Source organism: Cyanistes caeruleus, chromosome 6, assembly GCF_971803275.1.
Source record: "Cyanistes caeruleus chromosome 6, bCyaCae1.hap1.1, whole genome shotgun sequence".
Classification (NCBI taxonomy): Eukaryota; Metazoa; Chordata; class Aves; order Passeriformes; family Paridae; genus Cyanistes; species Cyanistes caeruleus.
Window position 1 is genome coordinate 53,584,408 of NC_141706.1, and position 25,830 is coordinate 53,610,237.

The following is a 25,830-nucleotide window of genomic DNA, read 5'->3' on the forward strand; positions in this document are numbered from 1 at the left end:
CACTTTACAAAGACTGAGAATTTTTAACCAGATCACTCCAATCTTTGCATAGGTGTCCTGGATGATAAAGGTTACAAAAAGACTGTCTCCTTGATTTGTCCTAGCAAATGAAAACCATCGTGTACATGCTGCTGTTCCATGGGTTTCCATAGGAACTGCTTCTTCCCACAGCATTTTGTTTCCCAGTACTTTTCTCTTGCTCACATTTCATCAGCACATATCTTCAGGATTTCCATTGACTTCAAATAATATATGATATGTATTATATATGTCTCTCTAGAATTTGCTTGTCCAGTCTCTAAGATTCAGTGTACGTGACCTTGTTGTAAAGCTTGTGCAAGTGTAAGAGTGAATTCTAGGGCTGTAAAGGATATTTTGAAATACTTTAATGCAGAGCAGTCAGTCACTGAGAATGCTGCTGACATATATGCATTAGACAACTATAAAATATAGTAGTCAATATCTGTCTCAGTTTGTGAAAGTACCATGGTATCAATTAATTTTTAATAAGAGGGAAGATTAGGCTTAGACCTTACTTGACAGTTATTTTCTATCTGCTCTTTCTTAGAAAGTTACATTGCATCACTATGGACAAAAATTGCTCAAGTGCAGATATAATGTTAGGACAAGAAGTTGTAGGAACAAGCAAATCATTTGCAGGGTGTCCAATGCATTATTGAAGTTTATAATGATTAAATAACAGCATTAGCAAGTTTAATGTATGAATGATGTAGACATTGGAGATTTTAGGTCAAGGGATTTGGAAACAAAAAGAAATATGAAAAAAGGTAAAATAAAAGCATAAGAAAAGCAATGAGAGATACCCTCCTGTAACAGCATGACACTGACCATCTCTCAGAAACAGCTTGTTTATATAGTATTGTGCAGAGGTTATACCACACTCTACTAGTACATTGTCAACTTCAAAACTCTTCATATAATTCATCATTGTAGAACTTCAGTGAACATGTTATAATATCACAGTGAAAAATATGGCATCCTGCCTTATCTTTCTCTAATGGTTCACTTTGTAATGAAAGAGGAACATTTGATAAATGGAAGAAATAGCAAATATATTTTTTTTCATAAAGAAAGTCTGATTTGTTACACAATATTCTTCAAATTGCTTCTGCACAGCATATGTGTTAATTAAGCACATTAAAGTCAGATTTTTTTCAATAAAATTATGTCATTTATAATGGTGACTTAAGTAGGTTGTTTATAAAAGAAAGAGATCTCTAAAGGCAAATTACCATGAAGAAAAGCAAGAAGAGATCTGAACTGATTTTAATGAAATAATGAATAAATTATTAGTGTCTTCAGGTTCCTCAAAAAATAATTAAAAATAACTTGTCTTTAATTTCTTCTTAGTTTGTTTGTGCAGATGCTGGAACAAAACTAGCTGAGTCAACAATCCTACATAAACAGATGATTGCCTCAATGCCTGGAGTAAGTACTGAACCAAACCCCACTTCTTAGTTCTGTTGTTCTGATTTTTTAAAAAATACATCTTATTCAGCTTGCTTTGCTTCAGTTTAATGCTCTTTCCTTTACATTTCTCCTCTGATTGGCAAGGTGTATTACAGGCAGAGGTTGAGATGCTTCATCCTTTTTATTAATGGTGGAATAGTTCTGAATTTGATGTTGCTTCCCTTGCTTTCACTGGTAACCTTTAGTCATGTAACTGACTTCAGTGGAGCCTGTGCTCAAAAAGACAAGTCAAAGATCTGCAGGTCTCAGTGGGCAACAGACCAGCTGAATGCATCAAAAAATGGTAGCAGGATGGAAAGCTACAAGTCATTGCCTTCATTCTCACAAAAGATTATCTGATTAAAGAAGGGAGTTAATGGTGTTTTTCTAATAATGTCTCAGTCATTCATCTATATCCTGCTGATGAGTATAGTTAAATTACAAGTACCCCTAATTGCCTGAGTGCTGAATATGCACCTGGTGAATATGGGAGGAAGGAGTACAATGGGAGATCTTGACCTGTTCCATGACATATGTAACTGAGTACCCAAGCAGATGGAAGAGGGTTAGCCAAGGTTTGCTTCACAAGCTGAGTGAGGAAAACTTGTTTCCCTATGTGTGTGTCAGCTTTAGGGATGACTTAATAGGATCTTTCCAATGTATCTTCTGAAGTGTGTGATTTTTTAAATGCCAATCTTTAATAATACCTTTCCTCCCATTAGGATATTTTAATTTATACTTGCTTTGAATAGATAGACTAACACTGGTGTTACAAGGTGATAGGAACATGATCATTTCAGAAGAAATCACAGAAAGTTAGACTGCCTATTGCTTGCATGAAACAGAACAGGTGGTTGGAGAGAAGGCTTGTGCAACTGAGCATTTATTTTCAGAGACTGGAGTGTAGCCTCTTTCATAATTCTATTAGTCAATATTCTAGAGCCCAGGTCAAAGCCTTAGTGCACACAAACTGGGTGGAGGATATACTGACAGGGTTCCCAATGACCATATTTTACTGGTTTTTATTCTGTCATGGGAACTGACAGGAACAACGTTTGAAAAGCCAGAAGGTGGCATAGTAAGGTAACATTCAAAAATGAGGAGTGCCCAGGTCAGTTTAAATATAGAATGCTAGCAGTTTTTCAAATTTTAGCCACTAAAACTCAGCTGTGGCTTAATAATGTTTCATTTGTATACTCAGATAGGATAATCAGTTTGTATGCTTCAAAGTGCAGGTAATCAAAAAGAGGTCAAAGAACAGTAGTTTTCTACTGTAGACTTAACTTCAGTGTTCTGCCCTGAGCCTATGACTTTGGATAAAGTAGATTTTGGTGACTTCAAAAAGATATCGAATTTAATAATTTTGAGGTCATTTAGCCTCAAAAGTTAAGCATTTCTTTTATTGGACCCTAAGAATGAGGCATCCATAGTTCCTGTTGAATTCAGCTAGCATTATCTTCACCTTAGACTATTAACATATAAACAGAGGTTTATGTGATACCTAGTGGGTCGGTAGTATCACCTTCAGAAAGCTTCCCTGCAGGGTTCTCTGATCTATTCAAAGCCTTTATTTGATCTGACAGCTTTGTTCCATTGACTGCTTTATGCACCTTGGGCACATCTTGTGCTAGCTGAGGGCCAGAATCACACTTGTCACTGTTCTAGGAAAAGGATTATGAAAATTTGTAGTGCACAAATACAGCAAGCACCACATTGAGTACTTTTGTTTTCCCTTTGAGGTTGTTTTTGCTCTGGCACAGGTGGCTTCTCATTAAGCTTATACCTTTATGATCTAACTGGAGTACTGCATAGCTTAAGTGCCATTAAGATGGTGTATTTTGAATGCTTTTTCTTTGGAAATATACAAGAAATATTAATTAGTCTTTGCAAAAAGGAAAAAGCATAATACATTTCAGTGATGTTCATTTTAGTGATGCTTACACATAAAATACCTGAAGTTATTTAAACTGTTGTTCCATTGTGATTAATGTGAAATAAGGGCATCTGTGCCTGTGACTGAATTTTGTTTCCTTTGATTGTAACTGATTGATTCCAATTGCAGAAATGCTCAACTGCTTGAAAAACAGAGTTGTTAAATTCTCACTGAGTTTTTTAGACTTTGATTGTGGAACACTATAAATTTTAGGTTGACATGACAAGAATATTCTTGAAAGTTTCATCAGTTAATCTCTTATTGTTGTCATAGATAAGAGTATTTTATGATGCATGAAGAAATTACAGCAGCTGGACTATTTTCTTATAATCAGATAAGAGGACATAATACAGTGAGAGGAAGAACATCAAAGAATACCTATTCCTAATTATTCCAACTGAAAAGTAAAATAAAGAATTTGAGACAGACCAATTGTATTCTGGTGAAGCAAAACTCGGTACTTAAACTTATTTCTTTTATGTTTTAGTGTGGAACAGCAGCAATGGAATGCATGAGGCAGTATGTTGGGGAAGTGCTGGATTTCATTGCAGATATGCATACCTTAACCAAATTGAAGGTTGGTTCTGGCATACATTGATCTAAAGTGTATGAGTTTTTTTGACAAAAATATGTTTTCTGTAAGGAACCTGCCTGGGAGACACAGTAGGAAGTATTTGAGAATGACTGACAGGGTTTTTTTTCTTTCTCTTTAAAAAAAATATTAGTACTGTTATAGATTAGAGGCTTCTGTGGCATCAGTAAAGAGTAGCTTATGTGGTGTTGAAATGGAGGCTGATTCAAATATCGTGAGCACACAATAAAAATGCTGGCATGATTTTTCTGAAATGTTGATGATAAGCAAATGTCATACCAAAGTCACTGCGAGAAGTAGTTGTGTTTAATGTAACCCAAGGAAGCTGTTATAAACTCCTTTCCTGTACAACTAAGTACACTCTTGTGGAGGAATCCTGTTTCTCTTATAGACACAAATAGACTCTTTAATTTATTGGAAGTTCAGTGGTAATTAAAATGCAGTAATTGATCTAAAAAAAGGGGGTGTCCTTTTTCTAATGGATGCTGTTGTTTTCATTGTCAGGTTATATTCTGTTGAGGTGGAGAAAAACCAAATAGCTCTTACTGCTGTAGTCCAAACTGCATTTTGATTTCTTTATATCAATTGGATGACAAATTGTTAAGAGGAGTGACAGTAAAATACTTCTGTTAACATAAAATATTTTATTTAGGAATGCATTTCATAAAAAGAGCCTCATAATCATTAGCTAACCAAAACCTAGAATTCCTGTTTAATGGAGGAAATTCATGTTCCCATTAAATTTCATACAGAATGGAAATTCTATAAGATGTTTCGAAAAATAAGTAGCCTAAGTAACATGGCTGCTCTGAAGTTTATTTATGAAGCAATGAGATGAGAATTTTTACCCTACTAGTTTCTCACACACTCACTTGGTCACTGTCCCTCTGGCCCCTCAACCCCACCTTGTTCCCCAGAGGGGACACCTTATTGCATGTTAATAATACTTACCACAAAAGAGGAAGAATCCTAGCTAAACTGAAACTTATGTATTGAAACTCACTGTGACTGTATTTTACTGGACAAAATATTCCTTTTCTTAAAATCTTACCCTGTTGGTCATGAATTCCTTTGAATTAAAAAAAAAAAAGTAGTCTAAGGGAAGCAGCCTGTTATGCTGGAGTAGAAATTTACTTCAAAGCACAAAGTATTTAGTCATTTGAGGTTGAATTGGATTGCCTTGCCTTCCCACTCTATCCTCTTAAGTTATTCACCCATTTCTGTAAAAGCTCAGAACTGCTTTCAGAATAGGTAGGCAGATTAATCATAAATGAGGCAAGAGATACATCTGGTTTGAAAGTTCCACAGGGAAAAAAATGGGCTTACCTGAAACCAGGAATAGGGAAAATTGGTTTAGAAATACTTGCAAGTACCCTCTCTCCTGTGAAAAATGTTTCTGTAGAAAACTTTCTGTCATTTGGACTTTTTCCTTCTGCCCATCTCTGTTGAGCTGTAGTCTGATTTTTTACAGTGCTGAAGTCTGATATTTGCTTTTTACTCTCAGGGGAACTATTTTTTTAAAAAAAAATTTATATGGAAATAGATAGTGCCTGAACTAAAACTTTTACCCATTTTTTCACTTTCATGTTTTGAAATTGGAGAAGAAGCTTCCCGAATCAGTCATCTGTCCATTTAAAACTATGTCAGAAATTTCATGTTTTGATTTAGCCATGTAATACAGGAATCTCAGGACAAAATTAGCATAATAGGAGAGTAATATATGACCATAATTTTATGTATTACAAAGAATAAGTTTTTCTGTTTTATAAAATTAAAAGGCAGTTTTTATTTAAACAGATAAAACTTATTTTGTGGTTTCAGCATGTTTGAGAAAATATTTGTAAGCATTTCTAAGTACAAATAGTCAGAACTTCAAACAAATTCACAACATCTAGATGCAAATTCTTGCAAGCTCACTTAATGTATTTACTTATGTTGCTTGGGTTTTAACAAAGGTGTTGCTTTCTAAAAAATGACTCCTATGATCATCTGGTTGTACAATTTCTTACAAGTGTGTATTATCAAAAGCATCTGGGGTTACAGCTAAAAAAGAATGCCATATGATTAATACAACCAATAACAATCCCAACAGCAGAAGGTGGTTTTCAGATTTGCAATTTTCTACTCTCTGTAGGAATTCAGAGAACAGACAAAGTTAAAGTTGTTTATTTGTAACATTTATATCCAATGTCATCTTTTGCATGTCCAAGAATAATTTATTTGAAAGAGGCTAATTATTTTCAGTCCTGTGTATCAGGAACTACTTCAGTATAAAAAAGGTATAAATGTTAATTCTCAAGATAATCGCATTTCAGTGTACTGTTTCTGTTCAGTTTATTATGGTTTCTTTTTCCCTTTGAGATAACATCTTAATTGGTAAAGCTTGGCAGTTTATTGATGATGATGATGATGATGATAATAATAATAATAATTTTTATTATTAATAATGTTATTATTTATTTAGAAAATTCCACCATTTTTAAAGATTCATAATGTATCTGCCTGTATAACTGTCTACCCTTTTGTAACAAAGTCATTAAATATTCATGCTGGTACATAGGGGCTTCTCTCTTGAAAGACTTTAAGTAAGTGTAATTTGAGAGTGTAAGTTTCTGGGGTCAGATACTTATCTGTTACAAAAATATTATTGGTTCACTGATTTTTATCCTGTTACAATAATTGAATAACTGATGACCTGATTTTCTTGTGCAAAGCATATGGCTCTCCTTTTAAGCAAGCAACTGCAGTCAGCACGTGTTCTGTTATAGTCTAGTACCAGAAGGTAATGCAAAGTTAGCTTAATAGAAATACAGAAGTATCTCAAGAAGCAGCAATGAAACATCCCTTAAAGCTGGCAAAGCAGGATAAATTATCTTTACAGGCATAAATATTTGAGTGTTTCTTCATAAGAGGTTTGTCCCTTTTTATTGCCAGAGCTTAAAGGCATCTGTAACTGAATAGTGCAATATAGCTGACTAGTGCAATATAGTCATAGTGAATTAGTGAGAACTTCTTTCTGAACATGTAAATGCAATATTGCACATGGAAGGCATTTCCTGCCCAGATGCTGTCTTGTTAAATGGTTAGATTCATTTTTACCTAAACTCTGTGGATGTGCAAGCATTAGTTTGTATTTATCAGCTGTTGAGTTTGCTGATAGAAAAGCTGCCTATACATTTTACCCAATTTATATTTTGTCTGGCCTCTTGGAATTGTGGCCCTCTGTGGAAAGATCTGCATCATGTAGCTGTTACTATTAGAGGGATAAGAGAATTTTTAAAAATCTATTTCTGAGCTTTGTTTTGTAGACACAGTTAGAGATCCTGAGAAGGAATTGAAGGGGAGTGAAACAGAATATGCTGTTTTTAGGAAGAACTTGGTTCAAGCAAAATACTCTTTATGGGTAGGAAATCTGATCTTTGCCTTGCAGAGTCACATGAAGACTTGTTCTCAACCACTGCATGAAGACACATTTGGTGGGCATCTGAAAGTTGGTTTAGCTCAGATTGCTGCTATGGAAATCACCCGGGGAAACCACAGGGACAACAAAGCTGTGATCCGGTATCTGCCTTGGCTTTACCATCCTCCTTCGGCAATGCAACAAGGGTGAGAAGCTTTTCCATAAAAAGGAATATAAAAATGAGTTAGAAATCTTTGCAAAATTATGTTCCTATTGCTGGATTCCATAGATAAGACCCACAGTAGGAAATGGTGGCACTGGGACATTGAAACAGCTGCTGAGCAGCTCCCTGATCCTTGACTGAGGAGCTTGTCAATGTAATGTATAAAGTACAGGCCAAGGGATAGTTGAGGTAACTCCAGGGGCTTGTTTGGAGTAACACTGGAAATTAACTTGACTCTTGGTCTAGGTACAGACAGTGAAAAAAGCACACAGGCACTTGGTCAGTCCTAGAATTACAGAAAATATTCTCTGAATTATAGACAATACAATAGAAAATGGCCTTTGAAATTATGGAGTACAAATGAGTGAGAACTCTTAAGTGCAGGCCTACGGATGTATGATAGACTACTAACTTCACCTGGCTGAAGTTAAATGAGAGAAATCCTGCTCAAGACATGTTTTCTGTCCCTTTTCACTGTGAGAAATCCTGATGTACAGTATTTTATTTTCTAAAAAATGGGGACTACTGTCCCTTGTGTTACAGCGACAACAAGTTGCTTTGAGTGTAGGCGATTGGACTGTGTTTCCATAAACCTGTATTCCTGTCCCATCTTTGTCCCAGACTACCTCTCCAGGATTCTGGGATTGTTTAGGATCCAGTCCTTTAGGTACATCTGCTTGTGCATTTATGTGGAGCATTTGAAAATAATCGAGTGCCCATCTCCTTGCACTTGAGTTTCTTACATTTAGAAAAAAGGAACATATGTTCTGAATTGAAAGTAATGAATTACTTTAAGATCCTACAGGGACTTGAGGAGCAGCATTGTATCAGTTTTTATTAAAAAAAAAAAATTAATGGAATGCTTCTTGGGCAATGTGAGTCTTTGACAATGACATCAATTTAGAAACTAAAACCAGCAGAGAGAATGGCCTAGGAAATAGTGATTTATTGATGGGAAAACAATTATTTTTTTCCTATACCTATGAATTCAAATGAGTATTTAGTTGGAGCTTGGAAGTGGCAAAGGGATGGACAAAATGTCACCAGTGCTCTTCCTTTTAAGATTATATAAGCACACTGCTTTGCAATTAGACACTGCACTAGATGGTGGACAAATACTTAAGTGTCACGAAAAAGCATAGTCCCTGCCCTCAAAAATATAATCCAATTGTTCAAGAAGATTTCTGAACACAGAAATTAACTCCACTTTACCAACGGAGAAGTGGAACACAGTGGAGGTAAGGCAGCTGTGTGGTGTCCAGGAGAGCTGAAAGGAGCATTTCCACTTGGACAATCCTTCCCATATGATGATATCTGTGTAAAAAAAAATAAAAATCACTCTATATGAAAGCAATGAATCTCTGAATGCTTTAATCTTTTATAGAGACTGTTTCTTATACCCACCAAATATGTTCTATTTGACTTGTATATGGTATGTCAAGACCACCAAGTTCTGTGTGGTTGGAAACTTCCCACAAGCTATACCAGTGATATGGGTCTCCAGCACACTGAGACTGCATCTGTCAAATGTGCATAAGGAGACTCCATATTTTGGGGGAAGCCAGAAAACTTAGTATCATTGTAAAATCTGCTCTTTCTTGACAGGCCCAAGGAGTTCATAGAATGTGTCTCACACATTCGTTTGCTGTCCTGGCTACTTCTGGGGTCTCTGACACACAATGTTGTCTGTCCAAATTCTCCATCATCTTGCATGCCTATTCCACTGGATGCAGGTTCACAAATTGCTGACCACCTTATTGTTATTCTGATTGGGTTTCCAGAGCAATCAAAGGTAAGGGATTGGGTGCTTAAGTAGAGATGTGTTATGCATTTGCCTTACTGCAAACATTTATTTTTAGTAAGATAAAAGGGGTAAAAGCTTAATAAAATCCAGGGCCCAGGGAAATAAATCTCTGTACAGTGTTTCTTACCTGCCTAGAAGACTGGTGAAATTAGTACACTTAAGTTTGAGGTTTGCTATTTCAAAGTGTCTGAACACAGGAATGAGAAAATGAAAACTGAATTCCAAATTGAAGCTTTAGCAATGGCCATCTCTGTAGCAAATCTCTCAGATAGTTACCTATTCATGTTGTATATTTGCATTATATAGCATGTAAATAATTTTATGATCAAAATAATTACGAACAGTGATGATTCAAGCACAACTTTTTTCTTCAGGTGCTCAGGACAAGAAGAGGTATTACAGATTATAAGACAGTAGTTTAACACAACTATAGCAGCAGTCTTTGACACCAACCAGGTTTTTATTAGTGAGAGAAGCATAATGATCACACATTTATCTTATATATAAAATCCTCCTTTATTTCCCTCCACCCAGCCAAGACACTGGTGCTTCCCATTCATTTCTTTGGCCTTTTTTTGCTCTTTCAAATACCTCTTTCCAGTTACCAAGCAACCATTGCAATGTTTGGTACTGCCACAGAGCAGGAATCCCTCTTGCACTTGCCAACTGAGAAAACATCTCTGCCCAGAAGCATCTTTCTTGTAATGAAGTAGTTAATGTCCAGCAGTCCTGGAGGCTCAGACACTGTGATATATAACAAGGATTAGCAAGGAGCCATGCCTGAGTATGCAAAATGAATTCTCTTTCCTTGACTGTTTCCTTGTGACTATGAGCAGTCCCAGCAAAGCAGAAATGGATAACTGAATAGAACAGAACAGATGTAAAATCATGCATTTTATATGATAACTGTCCTTTCAGGTTCTGAAGTGGAGTCATATGTGCCAGAGCCTTCAGACTTCCACAGATTGCAGTGGAGATTTTTTAAACATGGAAAAGATGTTATCAAGTGTACTTACTAGCTCCTAATGGGAGGGAAACACGGGAAAGTGAGGGGCAAAACTGCACAATGGGACACATGACAGGGGATGAAAGCCTCTGCACTGTATCCCAATACACTTATTTAAATAAACATGTTCTTCTATTTTCTGTTTATATAGACATCTGTTCTGCACATGTGTTCCCTGTTCCATGCATTTATATTTGCTCAGCTCTGGACAGTGTATTGTGAACAAACAGCAGTAGCTCCGACAGTCCAGAATCAGAACGAATTTAGCTTTACAGCAATCCTCACAGCCCTGGAGTTCTGGAGCCGAGTGACACCGAGCATCCTGCAGCTAATGGCACATAACAAAGTGGTAAGTCAGGTGCTGCAGACAGATTTAGCCCAGATTAGACTCAGAGGAGGCTTGGCTCTGTTTCAGTGGAATACAACAGACTATGAATAACATCATAAAGTGACTTTGATGCTTTTGAGAAATTAAAGGGATAGCTAATTAGTAGGGATTTAACCTCACAGTGGGCCTGAAACAGGATCTAGCTAGAATCTGCCTGAAACAGCATCAGGAGCTTGAGTTGCTGCCTGTTGAGCTCCTTGCATCATGTCTCATTTTATATATATTCCTGCTCTTAACTGTGGTCTGTTGTTTTATCTGACTCTGTCTTATAGCAGAAATTAACTGATCTAGATAATTCTGTGAATATACATTTGATTATTTTTTACCATGTGATGGTGAAAAAATACACAACTGCTGACAGTTGGCCACTCATAATTCATGGGTTACTCATCAAAAATAAGTTACATAAATATCTCTTAAAACATTTTTGAATAATGAATGACTGGAAGGAGGCATCTCTAGAGATGAGATTTAAAATTGTGTCCAGAAATCATCCGTACCATTTGCTTGGAAATAACCTTTAAATGTTTGTTTATCCTAAATACTCCCGTTGTGGCAACTTTGTACAGTAAGAGCCCAGAGGGCTTCCAGAAGCCCTCTCAGAGCTGCTCCTTTGCTTACCCTTGACTAATGATACTCTGTACCTGCAGGCTTAGGGTTAAGAGCTTGTTTCTGATGGGCAAGGTCTGTTGTGTTTCTACATCCCAGTTAGTCAGGACAGGTCAGAACTTTTAACTGGGATGTTGACCAGTAGTTCTGGCTCTGGAGAGTCTGATATTAGCTTTGAGTGGGAAACATTTTTATACATGGCCCATTCCTCTTAAGTCTTAAGGTTTGGGTTTTTAAGGTTTGCTGCTACTAAGGTTTTCATTCTTGATTTGTTTGGGTTGTCTTTTTTCTTTTTTAAATGTAGGCCTGCTATGTGTATGGAAATTGTATATAATTCCCCTTTCCCCACATGAAACATCTTCCATCCCAGGCAGGTATGGACCTTGCCCTATTAATTGTAATTGCATGGGCTGCAGTTGAATTTCTCAGCCAGTTACTATTTCCTGTGTCATGTCCAGATTAGGCAAGGACCATCTAAAGCTGTGTCTAGAAGATATTTAACCTCTGACACCTGGTGAGGTCTCTGTGGTTCACAAACCATTGCTGGGAATTGTAATTCAGGAAGCTCCTTTTGAAGGAACGGGAAGTGTGCGTTTCCAACCAGCCACTTGTTCAGTCAGACACAAAAGCCTCTTGTCAAGCCCTAGGACAGGAATATGACTGGGAAGTCCCAAATTCCAATCCTTTTTCTGAAAGTATATCATTATGTAGCTTTAGAGCCACAGTTACTAAGATCTCTCTCTGCCTCAGCTCTTACTCTGTGAAATGTAGATAATAATACTTGCCTGTCTCACAGGGGTGTTGTCAGGTTAGTTAGTTAGTGTTTGTGAAGCACTTTGAGGATGAAAAGCACAACATAAAAGCTAACTTTATTATTATCAAGGGAAATTTACATGTAGTTTAGACAGGCAGTATAAATAATCATTGCTGGCTTGGGTGTTTGTCTTGTACCTGTGAATTTACACAATATAAAACATAAAAAGCTGTCTACTACCAAGTAACTGATATTTGCATCTGTCATAAATTATGATACAAAATGGAAGAATTATGGACTAGCTGTCAGTTCAAAACAATAAGTTGTCTTTTGATGGGGGATGAAAAGATGGGTTTTGTGAGTGTGTTAATGTTCAAAGATTCAATAAATAAAAATACCAATTTCTGACACACAGATTGATGAGAATTACATAGTGGAGACATAAAAAACGATTTATGATGTCTGAAAAGAACAAAGCCAAAGACAACTTGTTTTGATATGTAGTCAGAATTAAAATATATCAAGGGTTGAAATAATTAACAGATAGATGTTACCAGATTGGGGTTAAACTAAATAAAGAAAAACATCCCATATGTGCTCATGTAATTAATCTTGTGTGTCAGTGGTTATTAAATGCACACCTTGTGGTTCAGTATAGCTGCCTAGCAAATTCAGGAAGATCCTTCTTACAGACTGTTGGCTTATCTTAGGACATTGTTATGCTGGATATAAATTTGGGTTTACACTTGATTTTTCTTTTCCAAGATGGTGGAAATGGTGTGCCTGCATGTGATCAGTTTAATGGAGGCTTTACAAGAATGCAATTCTACTATCTTTGTAAAGGTAGGCATACTATACCATGAATATTTATTAAATTATATTGCCTGATTATTCTGATTTCTAAATATATTGTCCTCTGCTTCCCCTCCCACTCAAAAAAAAGAAAGTGGAAGAAACTGAAGTTGAATGTTAATGCTGCAAGATACCCTAGCAGAGCATACTGAAAAATAAAATCTGTGGTAAGAAGACCAGACCACAATCTCAAATTTAAGTTCTCCTGATTTTTTTCTAAGTGAACATCTAATCTACTTCCTCTTTCCATTGCCATTAATGTCAGTAATGATCTTAATCCTCTAATAGACACAAATAATGTCACTGACTTTGAGAACCTCTAGCTATTGCCTGAATTTTCAGCCTTTCTGTATCTTTTAATCATAGGTCTTTTGCAGATGTCCTCTGTGTTCTGAGCCTCACGTTCTTTTAGGTGGACAACAAAAACGTTTTGCCACAGTGGTTTTTGTGTGTATGTATGAGTTGTTTCTTTGCAAATCCATAGTTTTCCATGGGTTATCACAGTGTTTGCAGAAGGGTTGAGGTAATCTCAGAAGCATAAATAAATTTTACTATCCTTTTTTATGTTTTCCTAGTGCAAGAGAGTTTCCACATAAGTAGCTAAGGTTAATATAGCTCTTCTGTTGCCATAAAGGAAATTTCTGACTAGTGTTTTACTCCAGTCTTTTATGATGAAACAAGAATTGAAAATAAAGTAACTAAAATTGAAGGTCTTTATGTCAACTGACACAAAAGCATTCACACTCATTGTGAAAGTACAAATTTGTAATGGTTTGATTCAGTACAGAAATTCTGTCACTAAGGGATGTTAAAGTGATTATGGATATGTCTGAAAGACATATGGGCTTCTCTTTGAGCCAGTCCGAGATGTTCAGAATTTGACAAAGATGAAGAGTGGCTTTAAAGCTGTGAAAAGAGAGGCCTTTAGGGCTAAATCCCTGTCACAAATCAAATTAATGCTTACAAGGGGTTATGTTTGAGAGTATACATCAATATAATGCTAAGTCAGGTTAAAAGGACATTGTTGTTGCTATAAAATCAAGCTTATAAAACTGTAGAACTCTGAGTTAAGGTGCTAAGCTTTCATGTTTAGTGGATGGCAGATGGAAGAGAAGAATTTGGGTGACCAAATCCCATTTACTCAGCCCTAAAGTGAAATCCTGCATGAACAATATACATGCATAGAACTACTATAGGATTCATAGTTCTGGATTACTATTTTTTTTTCTAAACTAACTGATTGTATTTTTGATGATGAAAATATTTATTGTAGATCTGAAAAATAAGTGCCATTATTTAGGGACTTACTATATGTTTGAAGTCCTTCAAAGATGCAGCAATGCAAGGCTTATTCACACAGGAACCAGTGAGTGGCTTCTCTAATTAAAAAAATCAAATTGAGATGGTCTTTTCTCCAGTGACTGTGAAATGAAGTGAAAGTGTTAAATTTTCTCCTGCTTTTCTATGTCAAAGGAACTGGGAAAGTGGTCCTACCAGGTTAGGCATTGGTGTTGGTGACCAGTACCTTGCTGGTCACATCTTTGACCATCAAAGGTATCTGAGGAACTTGGGAGCCTACAGTAAATACAGGAACAACTCAAGGCCTTTTTCAGAGACCCAAGGGTTTTAAGCAGCTCCAGCAGCTGCTGTGTAGCTTTTTAGAGAGCTGGGCAGGCAGCAGATTTGGAGAGCCAGAACAGCACTGTGACCACCCTGTTCTACAGCCTGGTTTCTCTTCAGAAAATTAAACTGGAATCAATATAGTTAAGTAGTAAATATAAACTCAAAAAATTTGATAGTGTCTGACAGCACTCTGTTCTTCCAGCTATTCTTTCTAACTAGTGTTTTGTATTCTTCCTTTGTGAAGAAAAGGCTGGCTGAAGATTAGTTAACAAAACTCAAGTGCTTCCATAAAAATGTCTTGTGTGACTTATCTATCTGGCAGCTGTAGCACTAGAGGGTTTGCTTGCGTGTGCCTGCAGCAGAATGTTTCATTTCCCTAAATATGTCCAGACTCTACAAGACGGAATTGGTGCTGGAAGACAAAGATCTGTATCTGACCTTAGACTTGTCCAGAAGAGATATTGATAAAAGCTAGTTTCCATGAGTACCATTTACAGTCAGTATTTTTGGACATGATTCATCTTGATCTATTTTAGATACTTGCTTTGGGACAAGATGAACTGGATGTGAAGTGCTTGATTCTCTCAGCTGACTGTAAAAGTTGTCCAGTGAATTGGTTCAGATGCAGAGGGGTACCCTAAGTTTTCTACTTGGATTCCCTTCTTGCCTGATGTATTTCTGACACCAGTCCTGCCACCACTGGCTAATTCCACAGGAACTCCATCAGTGCCAGACAAAATTGTCAGTGATGTTTTGTTGATGGCAGTAGGGTGTGGAGCGTGGCCTCTCAGAGCTGTTCCCTCCTCACCGAAAACACCCATGGGGATTGAGGACACTGCATCTTATTAAGCACTTCATTAGTGTGAGTGGGAGCCCATGGAAGGATGTACAGAGCTCAGGTCTGCTGCATCTGGCTGTGTTCCAGCTGCTTTGGCATTCATCTGTCCGTAAATGCTGAGGTTGGAATATGCTTCTTCATGTGGTAGACTAAGTAATGAGTCCTGACAGAGTTGCATAGGACTCTCCAGCAAAAGAGCACTGAAATTCAAACAATTATCATTCTTTGCACAAGGGAAACAGCACTTTATCTAATGTTGTCAATAGTGATTAGGTATAACTTGCAGCTCCCAGAAGCATAATTGGCAAATTGCAAATTCTAATGCCATTTGGAGGAACATTTTACAACAGTAACCTCAGTGGTTAAATTAATATAGAAAAACATGAATACTTTTGCTAGAAATTGCTCTCTGGCTTTCATAACGTTGTCATGTTACACTTCCTCAGAAGTGAAAAAAGGTAAAAAAAAAGAAAAAAATAAGTAAAAAAAAGAAAAGCAGGAATCTGAAGTATCTATCACTGCAATGCAATCACAGCTGAAAAATTTGCAGCTCTCCTCACCTTGTCATTCTGGATAGCTTTTACCTGTGCTCCCCAGCCTACAGAATATCTCATATTCTGCAGTGAAGCACTGATGTGACTAGTGGCTTAAAAAATGTTGGTTACCTTTTAAATATATGACATTATTAAGAATTACTGCTGTATGTTTTTTTTCATTTCTTCATGTATACCTCGTCATGCAAAATGTTTACTCTGTTTCCAATATTGCTCACCTGCACATACAGAAACACCCTTAAAAGGAAAGTAAGAAGTGACTTCCTGTAATAAGTTTAATTCTATATTTTCATCATTGCCTTAAACAGGTTATCAGTAATTGCTACTACTGGTGATTGATCAAGCTACAGACAAAGGCAACTGGCTTCTTTACATCTGAGAGTTACCTTCTCCAAGTACTTAAAATAACCACATTTTCAGATTTGTGGTTCAGACCATGCCAATTCAAATGGCTAAATGCATTAGATGTATCTTTCTCTGTCTCACAGTAACTGTAGCATGTTTACAGTCACTTGTATAATAACAAAATGCACTTCTTCTTGCAGCTCATACCAATGTGGTTGCCAATGATACAGTCAAACCTAAAGGTAAGTTGTTTCTAGTACCTTATCCTTTTATTGTTAGTATTATACATTTCTGTAAATTCTGGAAATAAGATGCAATCTCCAAATTCTCTGAAAATAGATAATTGTAGTATATGCAGTTGAGATGAAGCTCTGAAGTGTGAGCATAGATAGAGCATCATTTACTGAGATACTTGCCCTCTGGTCAGTACTGCTCCCCTTTTCCCTTCTGGAACACTTTCCTCTACCAAGATTCTGTGTTGGGGCCTTTCTCTTTACTGAGATCAGTTGTTCCCTGAGCTGTGGTTTTCTTAATGCCATCAGCTTGAGATTTCCCTGACAAATTGGAATTGTGATTCATGGCTTAGGAAATAGATTTGGTTCTAAAGAAGATGTTGTGGACCTATTTGCTTGGGTAAAACTGTGCCATCTGGCCCTCTTTGTAAGGGAGAGCAAGGTGGGTGTGTGGTTTGTGAGTCAAGAGATTTTTGGTGAAGAGAAGTTTTGGAGCAGGTCTCAGGATGGAGTTGTGTCTGTAAGCACATTCACCTTCCACAGGAACCTTCACATTTCTATATTAATGTATGTATTTAATCTAAGAAACTGAATGTTTTGCATCATTTCAACAGCATTTATCTGCTGGACTTCAGCTCCGCCTCCAAGCCATCCAGAGCAATGTCAACCATCACAGCCTGAGGATGTTACAGGGGTCAGGACAAATGAACAATAGCTCATCTGTGCTCCGCAAGTGGCTGCAGTGTACCCAGTTTAAAATGGCTCAAGTAGAAATTCAGTCATCAGAAGCTGCATCTCAGTTTTATCCTTTATGATTAATGTAATTTGTTCCAAAATACTTGTTTTTTTTTAGCCTAGCAATAACAGGATTAGAGCTGTAAAAGACCTTTTGTATAAATCCGTATACAGAGTATATACTGTATCTACACTTTCTAGTCTAGGACAGATTGTGAAAAAGCTAATAATGAGTGAAGCTAAGAGCCTGCTCCTGCCAGTTTATAATTGCAGTTACTCAGGATCAACAGGTTCTAAGTCTGCGTTCAGGAACATGGATTGGACTCAAATCTATCATATTGTACATACCTCTCTGATCACTGAAATAACTTGTTCTTAAATGTTCCTTTACATTATTTTTGAAGCTAAAACAAAAATCACTTTTCTTTAACTTCTATTTTTTTTAAAAATAGAATTGTGGGTATTCACAAACATGGAAGTGCTATGTTGCTATTTTTTGACAATTACAAAAGAAAATAGGGTTTTTAGGAACCTTTATATAAGTTTTTAGGGGGGATGTCTTTTTTTTTTTTTTAGATTCACAGCTGGCAATGCAATAAAATCTGTCACTATAAAATTGTGATGTTCTAATGAGGCTTTTTGTCTTCATCTTCTGGGAAAACAGCAGCTTGTAAGGAGAGTTGTTATGAAGTGCACTTAGAAATTAGGTTGTTAAACTGTGCCAATTAATTTGTGGTTTTTTTCAGTACAGTTTCCAAAACTGCCAGGTCTGATTTATTAATTTTTGAAATACTGCTTTTACTTCATTGATTCTCTGCTGCTCTTCTTTGTAGGTTTCATAGAAGCCTCTTTAATTTTGTGACTACTGTATTGTATTCTTCTGTCGATACTTGTATACAGTGCAATTAAAAAGATATCCCAAATCTATTCTTATTGAGGTCTACAGAATTTATGTTGCAAACTTCAAGAGGAGCATGATTGGACTTGAACTTTTGCATAATGATATTTACAAATCCCAGCATTTGCATACTGTTGCATACATGATGTTTAATAACAGATGCATTTTAATACCATTAGGAGACTCAGCCAAAGCCCATTGGAATCTAAGGAGAATCAATTAACTCAGTGGATTTTACATAAAATCTTGAAAGCATAATGATTTACCACCTCTTGTAATAAATACTTAAATCTGTGCAATCCCAGTTGTATTTTCCTTATTTATTCTGTAATGCACTGATTAGAAAAATAACAAACATTAGATTGTATATTGGAATGGTACTAAATTCATAGTCTTTACTTCCACTCTCAGAATCTGCCTGAGCACATTTCAGGTTTTGTGAAGGGTCAGTCTTCCCTCACTGCATTTACTAAAATAAAAATGGAAGTGTTTGCAGATATGCCATTGAAGTACCATTATGCTTTACAAAAACAACAAAAAATAAAACCAACCAATGAAACAAAGAAAAAACAAGTGCTGGCTTGCTTGAAATTTGTCCCTCTGTGTGTTTTCAGTAGAGAGAAATTGATTTGGCTAATTGAAAACTGAAAGCAACCTAAAATGATCTACATAGAGGCTGGGGATGAAAAAACAGTAGGGATAAAAGGGAATGAGAGAGACCCTCCCACTGAGTCAAGATTCAGAGTGGATCCCCTTGCCAGAGTGAGCCCCAGACATGATCAACAGTTTTTGGGCCTAAAGGTTTTAACAGCACTTACTCAATAGCCTAATTTAAACAATTTAACGAAGTATTCTATAAACACACCAACTCACTTAGAAGCCTATCTTGCTTACAAACCTAACATACTTAAGAATCCAAGAGGGAATATTCACAGTACACTTACTACAGCACACTCACACTCCTGTGCACACACACCTAGAGAGTAGGTACAAAGTCCCTGTGAAAAATTCCCCTCCAGGTCAGTGAAGTACTCACATCGGGTGCCTTTGCATCTTCTCAACAGGTGATGGTGAAAGTGAGCTTCCAGGAGTGGGAGTAGCAGCCCAGGCTCCGTCAGCAGCATCTGCTCAGAGGGAGGTGGCCCATGAGCGTTTCTGAGATCATAGCATGGCCTGAGGAGGAGCAGCAAGGGGGATGCACCAGCACACCATGCTCTTAAGCTTGGAGTAGGTTTTTCTCAAATATTAACCGTCTTTCTTGAATCCTTCTTTCATCCAGGATCTTATCTCTTGGGACTCTTAGCTCTCTTATCTCATGTTTATTCCCCATACTGTGTGCATTAATATACAGGTACTTCAGAGCATGATTTCCTGAAGGGATTTTGGAATTTTCTCCATTATGATTCCCTGTAGGCACTTCCTTGCTCATCTGCACAATGCTGGTGGTAGAGCTGTGTTTGTTGATTTTGGAATCCCTTTCACCCTCCATCACTCCATCACTCCCTCGTGGGGGTGCAGGGTAAGTGTAGGCAGTTGGAATTTGGCCTTTGGGCAAAAAAGAGCTGTGGTCTGTGTTTTCAGTGGGACTCACTCCTTCCATCCCTCAACTGTGTCATCTTCAATCTTGTGCCTGCAACACAAAGCAGAGGTGATACCTTTGCCAAGTAACCACATTAATAGGGGGCCCACGTGTAGGGGCTGGGGCCACTCTACCGAAATGGAAGTGGTGTCAGACCCCTGAAAGTGGGAGTTGGAGGAAAGAGATTTTTGTATTATGATATGCTGTGATCTGGTGAATCTGAAAGATAGCTGAAAGGCAAGGAGAGGGAGGGAATTTGAGGCCCTCAGGTGTGAGGTGGGTGAGCTCAGATGAGTGCAGTGGGAATTGCGGGAACCTAAAGGATGGAAGAGAGTTAATTTGCAGGAGAGGAGCAGAGCCTGAGAAAGCTTGCTGTTAAAACTCACTTCTGGAAAGGAGAATCTATGATCAGGCATCACAATTGGATAATGCGTGGAAGCAGCATGGTAAAAGCTCTTCCCCTGCCTAGCAAAATCTGCTTCAAAGCATCTATGTTCAGACTGGCAAAACTCAAAAAAGTGCAAATACAGTGGTGGGGAGTTATTAAAATTAAACACAAGCCAAAGACAGACTGGCTGAATCCAGGTCTTCAAACAGTTTAACACTGTGGGAATTGAGATTTGGTTTCAGTTCTGGGTTTGGAGATAAGAGTTGGTCACAGAAGCTACTCCCATGTTCCAACATAGGATTTAATATGTATCTGTCACTGATTATAAATAACATGGTTCTTATGGAGCTGGTGCGCCTAGGCAGATCAGGACTGCTAGTTATTAAGAAGCTGCTTTAGCAGAGAGGATATAGCCTGGAAGATGGTATGACCAATTATCAGGGGTGTTTGACTAATAACAACAAGTAACATGGGTCTTGACCAGATATGTGTGGTTTAAGACTTCAGGAAAATCTTTGAAGTGCACTCTAGGGATCTTCAGAAGTACAGAAATCTGCATTAGTAGTTTTTTAAAGCACCGTAAAATATATCTTTACCGTGCCTGAGGTCAGTATAAAACTCAAATGAGTCACTCACATTATCTCTCTGAAATAGCCCAGAGCAACAATTCTTTATATTCTGTAGGAAGATTAGGAAGTAAATAACATTTGGTGTTCCCTGAAAATGCTACCAAACAGCAGCAGCGAATCTTTCTGCTCCACAGCATGGCTGTGTCTCTGGGTGATTGTCAGCAAGAGCAAAATCCATCCTCCGTGGGATCATAGAGAGCTGCCATTTAGGAACAGTGTTTAGTCTTCTGTTGCAATAAGCTGCTTAAATCAATGCTTGTTACTAGGCCTGACCTAGTAAAAGAATTAATTTAGCGTGTGCTGAACTGTGAAATTCCCAACAAGCAGGGGCACTTCGGATGAAGCGATGGTTAAACCCCCACTACGGCTGGGTTACGTAACCCGTGTCCTGAGCACGAGGTTAATGTCTGCATGGCATCTCGAGGGGCTTTCCTCTCCTCTGGAGAAAACCACAGCCTGAGCTACATGCAGGTCACACAAACAAAGGCTTTTACAGCACATCAGTTGCTACCTACACACATGCCTTATCTTATACGTAATGGTTCTGCAACGTGTCATTAGAGCCGTGGCAGTTCAAAGGCCCTAAAAGCACAGTTGGTTTTCTGGCTTTGTCTTCCTTGCTATGACAGCAGTCGATGTGCTCTAGGACTGACGAACGTTCTGAGACAGAAGATGTCTCTGAACTCTGTCCTGAAAAACCTCCTTTCAGGCTAGATGAAGATTACCAGAGCCCACGACTGTTTGTCTTTGCTAGTGTGTCGTGAAAAAGAGCTCTGCAGCCAAGAATCTTGTGCTATTCCCCCAGCTGCATGCAGCTCCAGGAGAGTTCTATCCACAGTTTTTCTTGTTGCCTCTTAATGTGACTCTTGGACAAATCTGAAGTCAATTTTTTTCAACAGGATCTGAATCTTCATTGCACAAGAGCTGCTTAGTCAATGATGTGGGTCTTCAGCTGACCATTCTGCCTGAAGTCAGGCAGAGGCAACAGTGCTACAATTTGTTGGGCATGATGCAAATTTGAAAAGGGCTCTCCATTTGTCTTTTGGTTTCTAACTGAATTATTCTATCTACTTCTGCCTCTCCCTGCTGAGCACAATTTCAGCTGCAGTCTGAGCACCAAGGGACAGCAGTGTGAATAGCCATCAAAAGGGAAGATGTCCTGATGCTCCTCAGCTGCAAAGTGATCAGGAAGAGAACCTGAATTCACCCTTGGCATTGGCATTCCCGGGGTTTGCTGATGGGGACTCAGTGGCCACCACTGGGAATGCCTCAGGTCAAAGAGCAGAAGGCCACATGACAGAGTCCTGGCCCGCCTGGTGACCCACGGTGCCTTAGTCCTGCAGCTGTGAACTGGGGGGTTCCAGCTATCACTGTGTGTGGTTTGTGAATCGTAATGTGTACAAGGAGCAGGAGATTGTGAAGAGCTGGCAGAGCTTGGGAAGAGTGGTGCATTTCTTATCCATACTTACAGAGCATTAACATGGAAAAGTGGAATCCATGACTCAGTCACTGGAAGTCTACATTATGAATTATTTTACAGTATTTTTCTGGATTTGATAGATACCAGAGAGCTTTCAGCCAGCTGGTGAGCAGCCTTCAGTACACTGCCCCGGGTAACCTGCTCTGACACTCCATTTAACCAGCTCCCCATCAAACCTGACAAGCCATGACTGTGAGCTGAGAGGCTCTAAGTTTGATAGACACCATGTAATGCAAGGTCAGTTTTCTCAAGGTATAATTCAGCAGCTGGACAACATAACAGTTATGGCTGTTCTGCAACTTTAAATCCTTTCAGAAAGGCACAGTAGCATGCCTGTGAAATTTGACACACAGAATAAAAATTTTATAGGTAATAGATATTTTAGACAGGTTAACTTTCTGGTAGCTCCACTACTTTTGGATGGAGTCAAATTGATTGGAGTGACGTACTTTACAAAAGGTTTACTACACCTGTGAATCCTTGCCATGCAGGAAAGTGTCAGTAACACAGAATATAAAGGATTTATTTATTTTATCACTAAAATAAATAAATTATTTATTAAAACTGTTACCTAATTTGCTCTTCTAAAAAAATCCTGTGTACAGAGTGGTGATTTGTGATATCCAAAGTAAATACAAAGTGAAGTTGTACCTCTCTACAGCGAGGCACAATGTGTTCCTATTAGGGGTCAAACCCCTATGTATAGCTCAGAAGGAGCAGGGACTGATATGGTGAAGTGACCGCAGCAATATGTGTTTCAAGTGCTTGTGGTGCACAGGGAGGTGTTACGTTAAACTGCTAAACTGGTGCAGCCATGATTTGATCTTCTTCCTCCAGATACATTTATTCAACACCAGGTGTTGCCATCGTTGTGCAGCCAAGCCAACAATAGAAGTTTTCTTCTGAGTCACGCGGGTGTGTGGCGCATTTGTTCCCCTGTTCTTGCCTCTTGGTGTACTCTGACACACATAGCTCAGAGCTCAGCATTTTCCTAAATCATCTTAGTGCTCCAGGAACTGCAGCTTGACTTTTTCTCAGGATATCCTATTAACTGTACCTGACTAAAGCATTTTCCAAGCCTTTCAATAATAAAATCATGCTACTGGCATTTCCTTCCCTGTGATCACCACCTTGAAGGCACTGATCTTGTTCAAATATCAGATGATTATCCGCTCTAAGAGTGTGCCACTGAATAACTGTAACCCTGACATGTTTCCAAGCTTTCCTAGGAAGAATGTTAGAGGACCAAGTTATTTTACCAACTAATTTTCCTAGGCCAGCCTTTAAATTTAAAATAGTTTATTTCCTTTTCCTTGCACCAGACCCTCTATCAGTCCCAACATGTATGCCTGGATCCAAGTCAGAATTTTCTCAGCCCATCTCTAATGATTATTTAAGATCCATTAAGGGTTGTCAGGGTAATAAAGGCTGTACAAACCAGGAAGAAGATGTGCTTCCTACTGATTATATGAAATTCAACCTATGCATCCCCAGCATTTACAGATAAAAATTTCCACGTAGAGACTGCCTTCTTTGGAACCTTTTCTGCAGTAATATTTATCTGTTTCATTATAACTACTTTAGTATTTTTTAACATTTCTGTCAAAATTAATTGCAGCTGATTCACCTAATGTGTACTAATTTGCAAATTAATTCTATTAACCGAATTAGGCTTAACTGATCTGTGTTGTCCAATTATTCATCTGACTCACCCATCCACAGACAGGAGGAGTAGCCTCAACAAGTTATTGTTCTGTTCCTTTTGAATCACAAACCAGCTGCTAGTTTTCCCCAGCTGTGAGGCTGAGATCAAACATTAGGGCTGCTGAAGATGCTTCACTCCAAATGAGAGGATTAGATGCAGGGAATTTAATGCTGCCTCAAGTGTGACAAGGCAGTGCAGAATGACATGGCTTGGAAACCACAACAGCATTTCAAGGCTCTGTTTGGTCCCAGCTTGAGAGTGTTTTCCTGTGTACTGTGTCATCTGTCCTGGGCTTCACAGTGAGTGTTACAGTGCTACTCAGAACATGTAAAGGAGAGCAGGACAAACAACCAGGCCCCCTTATTGCCTGTGTTGATGGAGCAGCCTCAAGTATGACATAATGATACTCCCTCAATTCAAAACAATTCAAAACAAGACAGGGTTTGGTGAGATTTTGGTCTCCCTTATCTCTTCTTGAATGCATAGAGCATGCCCTGTAGGGGCCTGAAGACTTAAGGAGGAGAAGGAGGAGCTGTTCCTGCCCTGTTCCAGGTGTGGGTAGAAAAGATCACACTAAGATGCTTTGGGATGTGTAGGTTGATTCGTGCCAGTCTGAGGCTTCTCTGACCAACTTTTCCAGCAGAGAAACCTGGATCTTAAATTTTAGCCAGAAGTTAGTTTTCAGGTAAGCGATAGCATCTTGGGATATTTAAAATGCAGCTCTAGTAAAAGGTAGTTCCAGAGATTAGGAAATGGACCTTTGATGTTGGGACCTTTACATCCCTTGCAACTAGTTTTACTCTTTGCCATGGGACAGCTATTCTGGCAGGTACCTTGAGCAGAGGGAAACAGCAGGCACCTCAAATACATCTGTGTAGTTTGAGTTGAGGTTAGAGCTAAATCTAAGAGGCTAAGAGGCTTTTTTCTTTATTCCAGTGCAAAAGGAACAGCTGTCTAAGTCACAGACAATGTGAAGGATCCTGCCATCATCAAATGAAAACCCTAAATATGATTTATCTTTGTTTCTCTAAGCCAACAGCATCTTACCTGAGCTGTCACATGCTTCTGAAGTGGATCAAAATCTTATATGCCCTCCTAAGTCGACCCTTAGTAATCTCAGTAAAATGTTAATTTTCAATGCTGCTGTCATATGAAAAGCTGAAAGTACCAGTGAAGTGTATTGATTTTTAAAAGTGAAAATTTAGTCTTAAGGGAGTCTGGCTAGCTCAGAGGGTTGTGTAATGCACTGATGAACCTGACAGCCATTGCTGTCTCCAGAAGAGAATGGTGGCTCATAGCTGTAGAATGTTGCTCACTTTTGGCACACTCTCAGGGAGTACAAGCCTTGACCTGTTAGAGTTTTCTGGGCATTCATCTCAAAGGGAGCAGGCACTTGCAAATCATTGCAATTCTGGGCTAAACATCTTCAGTACTTGATGCTTAAATCTTTTGTTTGTTACAGAGGGTGTTCTGTTGCTGAAAATCTGTCTTTAAGATCCTTAATAGAGATTGATAAACTGCATAAAGGAAAATATATTTTCATCATTGAGAGGATTGATTTACAATTTTTGAGATAGAAAATGTATTTTGAATTCAATGATTGCTTCTCTTCCTTACTATGTTTAAGCAGCATCAGCATAGCTCAGAAAAACCGCAGGAGTGATCCCCGAAGTGTCTTTGAAAATACCATCTTTTTCTTCTCTGAATACTGCAGAAGCTTCTCAGAACAACTTTTTAATTAAAGCAACAAAATGTTCTACTCACCACAGAACTGAAGTGGCCTCCTCTTTGC

General features: G+C 38.2%; 1 protein-coding gene across 13 annotated transcripts in view; it reads left to right on the forward strand.

Annotated features, from left to right (window-relative positions):
• Window positions 1-18,556, forward strand: part of UNC79 (unc-79 subunit of NALCN channel complex) — a 105,846-nt gene extending 87,290 nt beyond the window's left edge. For all 13 annotated transcript variants that reach the window (XR_015288801.1, XR_015288802.1, XR_015288803.1 and 10 more), the window contains 8 exons: window positions 1,372-1,449; window positions 3,891-3,980; window positions 7,426-7,601; window positions 9,224-9,410; window positions 10,580-10,777; window positions 12,945-13,022; window positions 16,592-16,633; window positions 17,239-18,556. Coding sequence is in view for 10 of the 13 variants with exons in the window: in XM_086895978.1 (XP_086752104.1) it covers window positions 1,372-1,449; window positions 3,891-3,980; window positions 7,426-7,601; window positions 9,224-9,410; window positions 10,580-10,777; window positions 12,945-13,022; window positions 16,592-16,633; window positions 17,239-17,439 (1,050 nt within the window). In the remaining 3 variants the exon portion in view is untranslated. The remainder of the gene's footprint in view (window positions 1-1,371; window positions 1,450-3,890; window positions 3,981-7,425; window positions 7,602-9,223; window positions 9,411-10,579; window positions 10,778-12,944; window positions 13,023-16,591; window positions 16,634-17,238) is intronic.
• Window positions 18,557-25,830: the final 7,274 nt, after the last annotated feature.